Source organism: Ipomoea nil, unplaced genomic scaffold (assembly GCF_001879475.1).
Source record: "Ipomoea nil cultivar Tokyo-kokei standard unplaced genomic scaffold, Asagao_1.1 scaffold1043, whole genome shotgun sequence".
NCBI classification, from domain to species: domain Eukaryota; kingdom Viridiplantae; phylum Streptophyta; class Magnoliopsida; order Solanales; family Convolvulaceae; genus Ipomoea; species Ipomoea nil.
Window position 1 is genome coordinate 4,983,670 of NW_017617471.1, and position 16,215 is coordinate 4,999,884.

Here is a 16,215-nt window from a genome sequence, read left to right on the forward strand (position 1 = left end):
TAGTTCGATGACCTATTCAACTCTTATTTTAAAATAAAAAAAATAAAAAAAAAATTGTGCCAAATTCTCTTCTACTTTTCACTATATTTTCTTTACCAGCAACTTATAAAATATCAAACCACGCTTTCTAGCAAGAAAAATGTGTCGCTTATTTAACCTTTTTCATTTAGTGAACCATTTAACTTAGCAACATCATAGAGGAATGTTGACAGTGAAAATGCAGGGAAAGAAGTATTTTTCAAAAAGGAATGGAATAATAGAAAAATGCATTGTGGTAATTGGTGGATTGGACAGAAATATAATATACGTGAATCTAGAAGTGGATGGGTTGCCATGCATGCAAGATTGAAAATTGGTAGACAGAGGTTTTGGAAGCATGCGACAATTCCGATAATCAGTACCTAACAACCGACAATCGGGACTGGCGGGCGGCGGCGACTCTCCTTTTACTCTTAGTAGAATTTAGATTGTATATTCATCGTTACTGAATTTGTTAAGAGTATCGTTGCAAATATTTCTATACATACATTGTACGAATCACGGATAACTCTTTTTTATAAATAAACTTTTTTTTGAAAGCACTCTTTTTATAAATATGAAATCTCATATATACTCTCATTTATTCAATTAGAATGTTGAGATTAGGGATATGATGTCAATTGTATCATACCTGACGAAAACTCGACTTCCCGTCCCAACGGGAAGAATGGGAACAAAAATAAAAGATCGGAGATGGAGATGGAGTAATTTTTAATTCCCCACCCCGTCCTCGAATATATATATATATATATATATATATATATATATATATATATATATATATATATATATATATATATATATATATATATATATATTTATTTATTTATTTATTTATTTATTTTTTGTAATTAATGCATATATGGATTAATTAGTTGATAATTATAAATACATCATTATAATTAATGGATATATTTACCATCTTTATTTGATAAAGTGTCTCATTATACATTTGTACCATAAAATTTTGAATTGAAACAAATTTTGGTAAAAGTTGTGTATCTATTTCGTATAAAAATTGGAGTCCAAGTGAATAATAATATTTAAATTTTAGTCACAATTTCCAACTCCGGTCATTCAACTTGCACCTCCAATCCTCCACCTACTTCAACTTTGATTAGGTGATTACTTGAGATATTTATAATATAGATTTGCAACACTCTCTTTAGTATTATTCAATGATGATGCAAATAATTATCCCAAAAGAGATAACCGAGCAAGTAAAGTATATATGATTCTTGTATTTATATGTTACGAATTCAATGCATACTATACTATTATATAGGAGCGAGATTTAATTTATTTAGTACACAATTTCTATCATCACCCCAGAAAAATTGGATAAAGAGTATTTTTCCTTTAACTTGTTTAATTAAACTAAAATTGCACACTTAAATAAGACTAAGGATGTGTTTGGTTGATGGGCTTTGCCCATAGGAATGGGTATGAAAGTGATTGTTATTGTTTGGTTGATAGGTTTTTAGAACACTACTACGGGTTTCGAATACCCCATGAATTGAAAAACCTATACCCAAATGAATAAGGGTTTCATTCCCTTATTCATTCTCAAGCACTACTATTAATAATCATTCTCATTTCATCCTACTACCAAACATGTTAAATACTTTCACCAAAACTCATTACCATTACCAAGTATTTGATACCCATTCCGATTCTGATTTTCATGTGCGAACCAAACACACTCTAAGTGTGTGTTTGGTTTGAACATGGGAATCGGAATTGGAATGAGAATCAAATACTTGGTAATTGAAATGAGTTTTGGTAAAATTATTTTGTATATTTGGTACTAAGGTGGAATTAGAATTATTATCAATATTAATGTTTTATTATGTATAACTTTATAATCGGGATAAAGGTTTTAAAAATACATAAAAATGATGATGAAGTAAATAAGGCAATGGAGTGTGATGGACTTGGTCCATTAAAAACCATCATTAGTCAATTGATAATATTCTGGTGGACCTTTAGTATCGTTTTAATAAATCTACACTGATCTATCTAAATTCGTAACGAACATGTAATATTATTTTGATAAACTTGGGTCCATATTATAACATGGTCGAAGTCCAAGCTATGCAATCTTTATACTATAGACCAGGGTTCACATTGTAATATGAATACTCATTCATGTGTATGTATTTTGTGTTATGATATGTTGTATTTTACATTATGAAATTTTGTACATTAAAGGTATAAATTCTATATCTGGAACGAATTAGTAATTGTGTCTTATGTTATGAATTTATGTATTTTGTGTTGTGAAATTTTGTATCTATGAACACAAATTATATACCTAAATTATATTTGAAAAATAAGTAAATATACAACATGTGTATGTGTCTTGTATTATGATTTTTTGTGTTGTGTTATGAAATTCTGTACCTTACGAGTATGTGTTTTGTACTTCATCGTTTCAATCCAAGGTCCATAATGTTATGTGTCTTGTGTTGTAATTTTTTCTGTTTTATGTTATGAAATTTTATACCTTACGAGTTTAAATTTTGTACTTCGTCGTTTCAATCTAGGGTCCATAATGTTATATGAACTCTGGTCCATTATATAAATTGCCCAAGCTATGGTATATCAAGTTGGGTCAAGAGGATAGCAATCCTTTTACCATGGAGCAAGGTTCACGGTGCACTGTTGACTTTGGTGCATGTATATGCGTTTTATGTTGTGAGTTTTTGTGTCTTGTGTTATGAAATTTTGTACCTGAGGCAAATTAATAATTGTGTCTTATGTTATGAATTTATGTGTCTTGTGTTGTGAAACTCTGTGCCTATTAATACAAATTATACACTTAAATTAGATTTAAAAAATAAGTAAATATATAACATGTGTATATGTCTTGTGTTGTGATTTTTTGTATCTTATGTTATGAAATTATGTACCTTACGAATATGAATTCTGTACAACGTTGTTTCAATCCATGGTCTATAATACTATGTGAACCCTAGTCCATGATATAAATTGTTGGAGAATAGTTATCCGGGCCAAAGGTTTTACCAGTAGTTTCTGGGCCAAAACACGATTCAAATATGGGCCAAACATAGGCTAGCAGTTGAGCTGAACAGAGAATCGGATCGTCCTTCTAAGTTCTTACCGGAAAATTTCCCGGATGTCGGAAAGGTGAAATTGTTCAATGGGAGGTAATCAAGGTATTGATGTAATGGGCAACGGAATATCATAGGTACTGGCGGATAATTCTCGGAAGCCCTAGCTGGAGCATAAGCACATCGATAATTGAAAGGTAAAAGTTTAAAACGTTAAAGTATAAACATAGGCAAAATCGTTTTTCTGTTTTAATTTTAACTATATTATATGTCAAATTTGGTTTAATTCCATAATCAGTGGCCTTGGATGGTGTTGAACTGCGTAGTTCGGAATTAAGCGAGGCTGATATGCTAGTTTTCATAGTTTGGAGGCATTTAATGGTAGTTAGAATGGCAATGGCCATCCATCTTTGTGTATACGAAGGCGATGAATCTGAAAGTTGGAAAATTCAGTCATTCAACAGAAGAGGATGAATGAGCTGGGTCTTTTTGAAGATACAAAAGCTACAACTTAAGAATCTATTGTGAAAATTAAATAAATGAATAAATAGACATATAAATTCTGCTTCAGCTGTGTACTTGTGTCTGTGGAACAAATCAATATGTAAAAAAGAATTGAAACTAAAAAGATGGCGATAAACAAATTGGGTAAGAGACCAAAATCATTACTTAAGTTAAAAGAAAGAATGAAGAACTAATTGCTGTCAGGGGTAGCTTTTACTCCTTTTATAGTGTCTGATTTGAATCTGTGAGGAGAAATGCTTCCCTCCAGCCATCTCAGGTGAACTTTGAGGAAACAGTCAGGTGGTCCTTCAGTTTGGCATCAGCTCATCAGGTATATCTTCTCTTCTTTTCAATGCTTTAAGGCTTGAAATTTTGCACTTGTAAGTGTAACCCTGTTGCGTTCTTGTTGAGGTCCTCTGTGTGTCTATTTTGTTATTGTGTGCAAAAAGTTAGTCAGAATAGAACTTTAAAGGGTAATCCCACTAATCACACACACAAAAGGGGGGGAAGCACCTTCATACCTGGTTCATCTTGATTTTGTCTTTACATCTATGCCTTTTGTTGTATATCATTCAGTTGCAAATGTGGCTTCCACTTTTTCTAGATGAGCTTTTGTATGATTGAGGTGATTTTCTGCCAAATGCTTGGCTATCTGCACAAGTGTCATAAGGTTTTGCTTGAAATAGAAACATGAATTCACACCATTTTCTAGCGACTGTCCAAGACCCAGATGTCTGGTGGGCTATGCACCTATTCTACCACTTCACCCTGATTTTGAGTTAATTCCCACATTGTAAAGTAAGCCTTCAAGCATTGAACAGTTTATTTGTATTGTTAAGTTGGATCTTGAAACTCTTGAAGAAAAATTCCAAGTGAATGAGGTTAGTTTGTGTCTTCTGTACTCTGTGTGCTCGTTTTCCTCTTTTGAACTACATAGTACCCAATCCCTCCCAAAACAACTAAAATAACAAATCCATCGACTACTCCTACCACAACGGAGACCCATTTCTTTAGACCTGAATGTTTACCATGGCCCTGATCAACTTCCTTTGGCACCTTAACCATATAGCTCCATTTGCTTCCTCTTTCAATTTGTTTAACTCCTCTTACTAACCCATAAAGATAACATTCTCCCAGGCTTGCATCATCACCAATTGGTGAATATAATGCTGCAACACATGTACAGTTATCTAAACACAAATTTGCACACACTTCTTTCTTAACATTGACCTTTTTAGAATTGCTACTGAGCACACTCGTAACTCCTCGTAACTCGAGCATTTCTACCCTACTTGTATTACAGATCCCACCAGTTATTTCTTCACTGCAATCAGAAAGTAATCCATCTCCTCTTTTTATTAGCCTTATACATGAGCAGTCACTGGAGAAGGTGCAAATACCATATGGTTTACACACCAAAGGAAGATCACAAGTACTGTTGATTGCCTTGTATGAAGCTTCAAACACTCCCTTGTCAGCTGAGTAGTAATAAAGTCCCAAGTTACCTGAATTGTTCCCTAGTGCTAAAAATTTTGGAGGTTCCCGTATTTTTGACCTTAATTGAGCAATTCTCCATTGCATACCATTATATATCTCTAATCCTTCTGAAGTCAATTCAACATATGTAATAGTTCGGTTATTAGAGGGCCTAAATTCCCAGTAAGAATACTTCCACTTACCAGAGTTCAGATACAATGCAAGCTTGTCATCGTGGATCTCCAGTGAATAAAATAAACTAGAGTTACTTGGGAAAGCAGTCAGCTGAGTTTTTGAACTTAGTCTCTGGCCCCAGAGCATTATATTTGTTGGGAAATTGAAACTTTGCCATTTTATCATGTTCAGGGAATCAACCAAAACTAGATTGCCTGTCCGTAGCAAGTGTAATCTCTGCATCAATACATCATATCAGATATTAGCCTTTAGTTGTCAATACAAGTGTGACATTGAACAAGTAGTTATAATTCTATCTTACCTTAACGCCTTGTCCAGAAGTTCCTGTTCGCCATCCAACACTTCCTCTCTGGCCCTTCAATCTTAGGTCTCCATTTTGTGTTAACTCAAGAATGCACTTCTCCGTTGTGTAAAACTGTGACAAATGACCAGAGCTCCATACCTTGACATCTCCAAGAAACACATCAAGCGAACACGTATACTTCTCATCAACTGCTTCAACGCTAATTGCAGCCTTAAAGTTGAGCACTGTTTGGTTCGTCTCCATCAGAAAAGCCCTCCCCACAAACCCTCTGCTGTATTCTATCGGTATAGCAACAGTTACTTGGTAACCAACATGAACATCAGAAGTGCAGCAACCACATGCCAGCCACTGAACGAGAAAAACAAGTATGTAGATATTCATGTGTGAATATTTCTCTGTCTTTTCTTCTCACATATGGTACTCTCTTTATGTTTTGTTGCAAGTGGGCAGTGGCTTCCGCGGTGATGAGCTGAACTGGTGGGAACAATATACACTACAGAAAGTATAAAGTTGGTACAGGTATAATATGGTAGCATTAGTAGTGTCACCCCACTCCCTAAAAGTATCATAACTCTGGTTTTGAATATGTTTAATGCAGTGGGTTTGTGGTTAACAATGTGCCAGCTGATAATAATGCTATTAGTATATAGTGCTAAGTTGGTATATTGGAGCTGTCTGATTAAAAGATTGTTACAGGAGGACTTCTAGAGAGAAATCAATTGATTGAGGTTGTCAAAAAGGTAATCCAATTTTATAATTGATTTAACAGTGATTTATGTCCCTAGTAACCAGGGCCATTAGATCTTCTGGGCAGGTAGTGATGGATGATGATAAGGACTTATTGTCCAGATTTTCGTGGAGGGGTCAATGTGGCTTGCCTTTTGGGTTGTGGCATGCTGACCCCTTTTGAGTGGATTTCTGAATAAGTTATGTTTTTGGATGCCACATGGGAGCCATTAAAGCAATTTTCTCCATTGCTGACTCCCATCTGGCATGCGAATGACGTTCACTATCTTGAAGCTACACAAATTATTACATAGAGATTCCTTTAGTAACGTTATAAGGTGGTCAATTTTATCATGATTATATGTTTCATTTGATTTATTTTATTCATCTGAACTTAACATAGTTTTTGGAGTAATTCTCAAGCTCACAGGTAGCTTTGTTTTTCACTTGTTTCTCCCTGACGTGAGTTGAACGTTTGCGAAATGAGGCAAATTTTCTTTTTGGTACATCAAAATGCCAAACTAAAAGAGCAAACTAGAAACGGAACTAAACAAAAGGGATGGCTAAAACTTAGCTTTGTGTTGGTTTGGCTCGGTCTATATTACAACTCCTTCAAAACTCAAAAGGCTGTCTGTGAGTTTTATTCTTACAATATAAGTTTCGTCACCCAAATTACCTTCGAGAATTATGAACCACTCCTCCTTGGGCAAAATTAGAAAAGCAAAATGATTGCTAATTGATGCTTGGCCAACTACTGACAATGAAATTGTCCTTAGCTTCTTTTCTAAGTATGCTGTCGTCAAAAAAAAAAAAAAAAAAAAAAAAAAAAAAAAAAAAAAATCCATAAACCAAAATATGCCACTTGGCTTCATAATTTTTTATATATATTCATTATCCATTAATTGATTTACTAAATTTATCAAATAAATCTAAAATTATCCATTCATATATATAAGAGGATTTCAAGTTTCAACAAATAATATCATAGGTTCTGAAAGTCATCATGCAAGGTGAGAACCCTGATACATAGGGTCGGATGAGCGGATCTAGAGATGACAAGGCGGGCAGTTGCCCCCACTTCACCTAAGGAATGATCATGGTTCGTTTCCTGTTCTGGAAAATGGGGAACCGGAACCTTTCAAGATGTTTCCAGTTTGAATTGAATTTTTTTTAATTATGTTTTTTATTTTTAAAATAGTTCAAATTTAACAATTAAATTTTTTTGGAAATATTTTTTGTACCCCACAAGCAATTATTCTATACTACATATATGTCGTATTATTTTTCATTTGTATTCTCAGCATGTAATAAGGTAAAAAAAAAAAAAAGGATAAGTAAAAACAAATAAAACAATAATAAATATTGTATTGTATTAAAGCTACTTCAATTTAGTTAAATTATTTGGTCAAGCTAAGTCTTTGATAATATTATCTTCCTAACCCATGTTGCAAACAATTTAGTATAGCCGTCGGATTAAATATACCGAGTTGTCATTCTGAACAGAAATAAAGAAAATATTTTATTCATGAATGAATGAAATTGATTGATGAAAAGATTGCAAGATGCCAAAACATGTTAAAATATATTTTTCCAGTTTAGAACCAGAAACGTCTAGTTCCGAATTGGAACCAATGACTCCGGTTCCATAAGTTCGAACCAAACCGGGGGATTTCGGGCTGGACCATGATCCATGGGCTATACATAACTGAGAAAACCATGGAAGATAAAAAGCAAAAGAACCGTTTGGGCTTGCTAGTGACAAGATTGGGAAAATGGGCTTTTGGCTTTGCTGAGAGCTCAATCGTCTTCATCAATGGAGCACGTGCACTTTTCCGAGATAGTTTAGCGCGAGCTACTCAGTACTCACTACAGTACTTAACATGATGGTAGTGGCCGGGCGACTCTTCGCGGGCAGATACTCACGAGCGTTTTCCGGTTATCGGAAAATTAAAAAGAAAATGAAACCGAGCACCGACGATAGTTCTGAAACCTCCCGTGCCGCTGTGAGTTCTTTTCTTCCTTTCTTGGTTTCACATTTTTCTCTTTCGCTAGATGTCAAATTAATCAATGTCTCTTTTATTTGTAAGGCCTCAGAGTGATTGAATCTTTAATTTAAATTTTATTATCTTTCGTAATTCATACTGTTAGGAAAGGTTGAATTATTATGTGCAGGGACTTTTGTGGGATTGATATGAGTATTGATCTAAAGCTTCATTGTTGGCTTGTTAGGATCAGAGGCCCCAAAGAAAGATATCAGATGATTTAGGGAAAAGAAGTCGGTTACATATTGATAAAAATTCTGGAGATGAACAAGAACGTGATTCACATTTAGGTAGTGTTATTAGTTCTAGTCATAAGAGTAAAAGGAGAACTAGAATTGACTTGGGAGCTCGGTTTCAGCTACCATTAAACCAGACAGTAGAGGGCATTGGTTCGCAGGAAATTCAAGGTTCGAGGATATTGAATTCTGTAGACCATAAGAGAGACTCTTTGCTGCCTATTAGTTTTGGGAAGAGGAGTGTGAGTTTCGGTGATAATAAGTTGAGGCTTCAGAACGCATATTCTCCTTCAAGATTTGGTGGTACGAAGCGTAGTTTAGTTGAAGCTTTCAATATGAATGAGCCATTCGATATTTGCCTGTCTGAGAGTAGAGAAGCTGTCACTCTTGAAGCTCCTTTACAAAGAAACGAGATAGAGAAACAAAGTGATGTGGATCAGTGGATTGAAGAGGGGAATGGAACGGTATTGAGACCCGGAATGGTTCTGCTTAAGAATTACATCCCTCTCAGCAAACAGGTAATGCTTTGGGGCTCCACTTCTCTTTGCATATGTATGAGTTTCTTGGAATTATATACCCATCAGTAAGTAACTATGTGCATTGGATATGGTTTAGATTTATATCGTAAAGACATGTCAAGAACTAGGTCTCGGGCAAGGTGGATTTTACCGACCTGGTTACAAAGATGGAGCAAAGCTACGTCTGTATATGATGTGTCTTGGTCTTGATTGGGATCCGCAAACAAGAAGATATAGTAAGACAAGGCAACATGACAATGCTGAACCACCTTGTATTCCGCATGAATTCACTAGTTTAGTTTCCAGCGCCCTTCGTGATTCTCACGCTTTGATCCAAAGAGACTTCAAATCGAGCAGTCCAGTTGAAATACTTCCTTTGATCACTCCAGACGTCTGCATTGTTAACTTCTATACAGTCGAGGGGCGACTTGGTCTCCATCAGGTTCCTTATGCTTCCATATTATAGTCAAACATGTCTTTTAACTGCATCTAGTTAATGTATTAATGTAATCCTCCAAAAATAGATCATATTGTTTTTTAAACACAAGATCATGATATCAATAATTCAATACATATGATGAAAGATTTCATTTTTTTGAAAACTGATGAAATTCGTGGTTAGAGGACTCATTTCATTATTTTTATCCACAGGATCGTGATGAAAGCCCAGAGAGTCTTCACAGTGGATTGCCTGTTGTCTCTTTTTCCATTGGCGACTCTGCTGAGTTTTTGTATGGAGATGAGAGGGATGTCCAGAAGGCTGAGAAAGTTTCACTGGAATCAGGAGATGTGCTGATATTTGGCGGCAAATCAAGACATATTTTTCACGGGGTGACATCAATCATCCCAAACACAGCTCCTCCTGCCTTGTCTGAAATCACAAAGCTCCGTCCTGGGCGTCTAAACCTCACCTTCAGACAATACTAATGAAACTACATTCACGTAAGCATTCATACTTTGGTTTTAACTTGCGTTTCCAGTATTTCCCAGAAAGGAAGCAAGCAAAAAGGTAAGATTTTAGATTCTAGTGGAAAGCCTGAAGTCTGCAGTTGTAAACAAGATTTAATAACTTCTAGCTCCTGAAACTCTTCAATGTTGTTTCCCTAAGAAGTAGGTTATATCACTTGTATGGTTAGCACATATGTAATATGTTGGGGCAAAATTCTGTAGAAAGTAACTGTCTACTGCAGATTTTTCATTTTTGTCTCCCTTTGAAAGCTGATCATCAAATCCCTATTCCCTAATGGATGGAATTTTTCATCTCTTTCAGCTTCATTTGGAATTTTATGTGTCATCATCATCCAAAAAAATCATCCACATTCTCTGAACACTTTAGTATCTTATTAATTACGGAGTAACTCATTAAAGGGTTGATCTAATCTCGAGACTTTCGATATGGTAACAACATATTATGTCTTCAGTTAGCATATTGCAATTAACAGGTTATGTGTTTGTAGTTACCATTTTATGTGTTGTAGTTAACATACAGAATATGTCAATTGCAAACACGTATTTTGGATCAGGGTACAATGCAAAGTAGACCATGATTCGTGGTATAATTTGTCATAAATTTTCTCCTTGTCTTTTTGACCCATTTTCAAATGCAAGATTGACATTGTGTCCCAAAATTCAAAGAGAGCAATATAATAAGAAAAAGGGTAACATGAAAAAGGTGTCTGGTTATTTTAATTGTAGCAACATTTTTTTACACATACCTTGATTTTTGAGGTAATCATTGTGTCACACCAGTACCTTCTTTTTTTTTTTTTGACAAAATTAAATGTGTTAACTATTTGGACAAGTCTTTTTGCAACGGTAAAAGACAGTTTGATGACATAAAAGTGAAGCAAATATAAACTGGGAAACAGGCATTTTAGAGGGCATAATTTGGTTTTGAGCTTTGCGGCTGCCTAAGCATCAGAGATTCAGAGTCCATTCACTGCTTCAAATACATTCATACCATTTTTACTGCTAACATTTTTAAAAATTGAAAATGAATTTCACAAATTTGAGAGAAAAGATACAATATAAATTTCTATATCGCTCTTATATATCTTTATTATGTAAGGTATTTGAGTCTTTATACATATAATTTCCAACAATTTATTTCTTTTAGACAAATATTAACATTTCAAGTAATATCTTTTCTATGAAATTTAAATTTAAATTCTTCTCAATTCTTTTCTACGAACCAAACAGCAAATATTAAATAAATTTTGAAGGGTGTCTTGTGAAGAACATGGGCAACCAGTAGTAGTAGTGAAGCTAAGGGACTATCATACAATAACACAACAACCTTGTGGACAGCTTTTTCTAGGCATGCGCTACACTGCAAAAATGTACCAACATTTACTTAAGGTTGCATGTGGAAAAAATCATATTACAGAAGTCACCTAATATAAGAAATTAAAAATTTATTTAAAAAAAAAAATTTAACAGCGTTTAGATTACTCTTCTTTTTTAATACATCAACGATAATGAATGTTGGGATGTCAATTAGGCCAACCCGACTAGTTCAATCGAGCAAACCCAATTAGGTTGATTTTTTATCGGGTTATTTTTTCAACCCTAATTGATCTTATCGGGTCAACACATCAGTTTTGGACTACAATTGACATCCGTAAACACGTGCAACCTAATTCTTAATAAAAACTCTACACTTGTAATATTTGGTTTTAAATAGGTATGAAATGAAATAACATTTTCAAGTATAATAGTTAGTTCCTATCTAACTTGTCTTTTGGGGGTGTTTGGTAAATGGTTGTTAGCTGATTTGGTTAGTGGGCTTAACTATTTGATTGTATAAAAGTGTTTGGTAAATTAGATGTTAGCTGATTACATACAAAATGACTTCCTCAAAAAACTAATTGAAAAAGCTATTTTGAGTAGCTTTTTAAATTTTAGCATTTTGGAACAATAAATTGTTAGAAAAAGTTAATTAATCAAACACTCATATTAATTGTTTAACCAAATCAAACAGCTAATAGTGATCAAATAAGTCAAAATTGGCTGATAAGCTAACTATTTTACCAAACAGGGCCTTTATTTATTTTGTTATGTATTATAAATATATTTCATAATAATAAATATTATTACTAGTATTGTGTATGTATATTAGTGTGAATGATATTTTTGTCTTTTGAATGTGTATTCCATTCTTAGTCCTTCAAACAATAGAATACAATTTCTAAAGTTAATTTCTTTTCTAACCAAACAATATAATGGAAGTGTTATTTTATTTTGTATTTATTCCATTCCCTATGAATAGCAATTTAGCATTCCCCAAAAGCCATCTCGCGAACCAAACATGTTATAAGAACTTTTTGATTTTAAAAACTCATGACTTTATAAATTTATGTTCAAGTTAACATATAGTATTATTAAAATTATAATAAACTATTTGAACCAAATTGTATATCTATCTTGTGATAGATATTATTTTTAGGGAAAACAATACTTTTAGCTTCTTGATTATTTCACTTTTGAAAATTTAGTCACTGTTAATTGATTTAAGTAGATTTAGTTTTTTAATTGTCTATTATATTACACTTTTAGTCCTTTGTAGTATATAATTACCAAGCTTTATTAGCAAATTCTTTTTTATGAGATTATTTTTGTAATTTAGAATCAACATTCATAGTTAAAGTCTCATGTTCTCCATGTGAATGCCATATTTAACCATGAAAATTGATTATAAATGGCAAAATTAAACTCATATCTTAATTGAGTTTAACAATTATATAACAATATGGACTAAAAGTGTAGCATTATAAACAGTTAAGGGGGCTAAATTTGTTCAAATTAACCTACATGGATCAAATTTTCAAAAGTGAAATAATTTAGGGTCCAAAAGTGTCGTTTTCCCTTATTTATTTGTTTTTAAAACTATAATTTTTTTTATGAAAGCACTGATGCAGTTATTGAATATTTTGCATTTAGGAAAACATAGAGTTGTTTTCACTATTATTATTGTGTATGCACAATTGTTAAAAACTTGTAAATCTTATTTCAAATTAGTTGACATTAGTATTTTTTTATTTATTTAATTTAAATTTTAGTTATGAAAGTATATATTAATTTCATGTATGGACTATTTTTGTTGCATGCCCCGAGTGTATAGAATGATTGGACTAGGGCCTGACAGTTTGTATAAAGATGTTTGCAAAATTAGCTTATTAATATTAGTTGGTAATAAGTAAAATGACTTGTAAAAATTATATTTATTCTTAATTACAAAAATTTTCAATAGGTTAAGAAAGTAATTATGAACATATATTTCATTCTAGTAGAGTCATACTCAAAAAAATTAGAAAGTTTTTCTTGTCATCAATAGTAAATGAGAAAGTCAACCGTCAAAATATGAGTGCCACTTCACCTGGCGCATAGATCGGAGTTTTGAAATCTTGCGTTCCTGAATGAATGGTTGTGACTTGTGACGTGTTAACTGTTAAGTGGAATTTTGCCTTTTTTAACCTTTAAGCACGTGCATACGTAACATATTACAGCTACCAATTTGTAGTGCACTGCAGGGTTATTGCGCGTGTCCTTTTTAATACTTAAATTAATTAAATTTAGTACAATAATTTTTTAAAATATTCTGTTCATAATTATTTTTATAAAAGACCATTTTTCTCATGTTAAAAAACTTTAGGTGTTATTAACTCAACAAAGTTTTAGATATTATATTATAAAAATGCAAATAGGCCATGAAAAGACCGATGCTATTCTAACCAATCACAAAGTTGTTTAGGTGTAATTTTTATATTTGAAAAAAGTCATTAATAAATATATTTTATGGGAAGAGTTCAGGTGTGGGTATAGCTTCCCGTGCGATTGTGTGGTTAAATCTGAGCAGTTGATCAAATTTAGATCAACGACTCAAATCAATGGAAAAAAAAAAAAAAAAAAACGCTTGCCAAAGTCCAGTGTGCGAATACCAGGAAGGCGAGGAGGAGACTCATTCAACTCATCAACTCTATACTTTGAATTTGGATTTCTCCTTTTATCTTGCTTAGGAGTAGCGCAGCTTTGCTGGAGGGTTTTGCCAAAGCCCATGGCAAGTCGGAGGCTTTGTGCACCTTAAGTGTTAGATCTTAATCACAAACTCACGCACTTTAAGTACAAAACCTACACACATTAAGCACAACCTCACGCACATTAAGTACAAAACCCACGCACTTTAAATATTAACTCACGGACTTTAAGTTTCAACAACCAAGTACAAAACTCACGCACATTAAGTACAAAACCCACGCACATTAAGCACAAACATCACGCACATTAAGCACAAAACTCACGCACTTTAAGTATTCACTCACAGACTTTAACTTTTAACAACTATTCACGTTAAGCACATCCCCACGCACATTAAGCACAAACCTCACGAACATTAAGCACAAAACACACGCACATTAAGCACAAAACTCACGCACATTAATCACAGATCCGCTCACCTTAATTTTGACCTAGATGCAAAAATTACAAAATTGCCACCGCGTTTTTTTTTTAAAACTTTGATAATCCTGGACGTTGATTAAAGCGAGATGGATGGCTCAGATTAAACCGCACAACTGCACCTAAAGCTAGGGGTGTTCATTCGGTTAACCGTTCGGTTAACCGAACCGTTTTAACCGAACCGAATTAACCGAATTTTTTTTTGCTTTAACCGTTAACCGAACCGAAATTTACTTTACCGAATTGACCGAACCGAACTTTTTTTCGGTTAATCGGTCGGTTAACCGATTAACCGAAATTTTTAACCCTAAACTTTAAAATCCATAAAATAATTCCTAAAATAATAATTCCAATTAAAATAAAATACATATCATAATAAATTCATATAATTATTTATTCTATTTGACATTTTGACTATTTATGATTTTAGTAATTATATATTTAATATTTAATATTTAATATATTATATATTATATATATATTCTAAAATTCGGTTAACCAATCGGTTAATTCGGTTAACCGACACTTTCGAACCGAATTAACCGTTAACCGAATTTTGGGAAAACCTTTAACCATTAACCGAACCGAAATATTTCGGTTCGAAAACGGTTAACCGAATTTCGTCGGTTCGGTCGGTTAACCGAAATTTCTCCAAAATTTGCACACCCCTACCTAAAGCCCTCACCCGCACGAGAACCTAAATCTATATTTTATTATATATCATATGCAATATAATTGGAGCATTCATTCAATTAAAATAGTAATAAATAACTAAAGTATTATCAATATTTAACACACTAATTTCAAATGCATACTTGTACCACTTAGGATGATATATTTATTGATATTTATAATTTGGTAGTTGCTAACATTAATATATAGGGTTGTTCCCTCATACGTAATGGTGGAACCACAATTTGAAGATAGAATATTCTATTTTACAATATATCTAAATTGTTTTTGTTCTTATAATTGTTAGAATGGTTGAATATTTAATAATTTATGAGTAAAAGATAAATATTAAAAATAAGGGAAAACAATACTTTTAGATCCTAAATTATTTTACATTTGAAAATTTGATCCTGTAGGTTAATTTGAACAAATTTAGTACTTTAATTGTCTATAATGCTGCACTTTTAGTCCATATTGTTATACTAGTATTTTTTATGCGCGATGCGCAAAAAATAGGTGCCCAATATTAATATATTATATTAAAATTATAAATTTATTTAGATTTTAGATATTTAAATTATTCTAAATAATAATAATAATAATAATGTAAATCATTTTTATAAATTTGATATTTATATTATGTAATAATTAACATATAACTCAAATACTTAAAGTGTATATATTATTATTAATGAAGAAGATAAGAAAATATATGGTGAATGCATATGCATGGTAACAATAGTGGAAAGGATAACGGAAGTTATAACGGTAGGGGTATGTTTGTCCAAAATATTTTAATGTACAACCTTTATAGCATAATGTACAAAAAAACTTAACGAAAAAAAAGGACATAAATTAGGGGTATAACTTTCATTCACACTTATTATGTTTTTAGATAATTGTCAGACTCAATTAACATATGAGTTTAATTTTATCATTTAGAATCACTTTTCATGGTTAAAAATGGCATTCGCA

At 32.8% G+C, this 16,215-nt stretch overlaps 2 protein-coding genes and 1 long non-coding RNA gene across 8 annotated transcripts; 2 read left to right on the forward strand and 1 right to left on the reverse strand.

The window, feature by feature from the left end:
- Positions 1–3,553: 3,553 nt before the first annotated feature.
- On the reverse strand, positions 3,554–6,085 carry LOC109182397 (G-type lectin S-receptor-like serine/threonine-protein kinase SD2-5). Of its 4 annotated transcripts, none has more exons than XR_002054373.1 (3): positions 5,590–6,085; positions 4,139–5,504; positions 3,554–4,031 (listed from the first exon to the last, which is right to left on the reverse strand). XR_002054373.1 is itself a non-coding variant. In XM_019332577.1 (2 exons), exons 1-2 carry the CDS (start codon positions 5,971–5,973, stop codon positions 4,500–4,502), a joined length of 1,389 nt encoding a protein of 462 aa, XP_019188122.1. In that variant the 5' UTR covers positions 5,974–6,085; the 3' UTR covers positions 3,554–4,499. The 4 variants fall into 4 exon arrangements, 1 of the variants encoding a protein (XP_019188122.1); XR_002054371.1 differs by having other exon boundaries at positions 3,554–4,041; XR_002054372.1 differs by having other exon boundaries at positions 3,554–4,041; positions 4,131–5,504.
- On the forward strand, positions 5,868–6,772 carry LOC109182398. Its single transcript, XR_002054374.1, has 2 exons — positions 5,868–5,957; positions 6,036–6,772. It is a non-coding gene; the product is annotated as an uncharacterized LOC109182398 (long non-coding RNA).
- Positions 6,773–7,996: 1,224 nt separating this feature from the next.
- Positions 7,997–10,417, forward strand: LOC109180953. Of its 3 annotated transcripts, none has more exons than XM_019330679.1 (4): positions 7,997–8,321; positions 8,548–9,117; positions 9,215–9,556; positions 9,766–10,417. In XM_019330679.1, exons 1-4 carry the CDS (start codon positions 8,199–8,201, stop codon positions 10,039–10,041), a joined length of 1,311 nt encoding a protein of 436 aa, XP_019186224.1. In that variant the 5' UTR covers positions 7,997–8,198; the 3' UTR covers positions 10,042–10,417. The 3 variants fall into 3 exon arrangements, with proteins under 3 accessions (XP_019186224.1, XP_019186225.1, XP_019186223.1); XM_019330680.1 differs by having other exon boundaries at positions 8,003–8,321; positions 8,554–9,114; positions 9,212–9,556; XM_019330678.1 differs by having other exon boundaries at positions 8,004–8,321; positions 8,548–9,114; positions 9,212–9,556.
- The last annotated feature ends 5,798 nt before the right edge of the window (positions 10,418–16,215 follow it).

Coding starts and splice junctions, on each gene's coding strand:
- LOC109180953 (XM_019330679.1), top strand. CDS start 8,199: ATGATGGTAGTGGCCGGGCGACTCTTCGCGGGCAGATACTCACGAGCG. Junction 8,322..8,547: donor CTGAAACCTCCCGTGCCGCT/GTGAGTTCTTTT, acceptor TTGGCTTGTTAG/GATCAGAGGCCCCAAAGAAA. Junction 9,118..9,214: donor TCCCTCTCAGCAAACAGGTA/ATGCTTTGGGGC, acceptor ATGGTTTAGATT/TATATCGTAAAGACATGTCA.
- LOC109182397 (XM_019332577.1), bottom strand. CDS start 5,973: ATGAATATCTACATACTTGTTTTTCTCGTTCAGTGGCTGGCATGTGGT. Junction 5,505..5,589: donor CTTCTGGACAAGGCGTTAAG/GTAAGATAGAAT, acceptor GTATTGATGCAG/AGATTACACTTGCTACGGAC.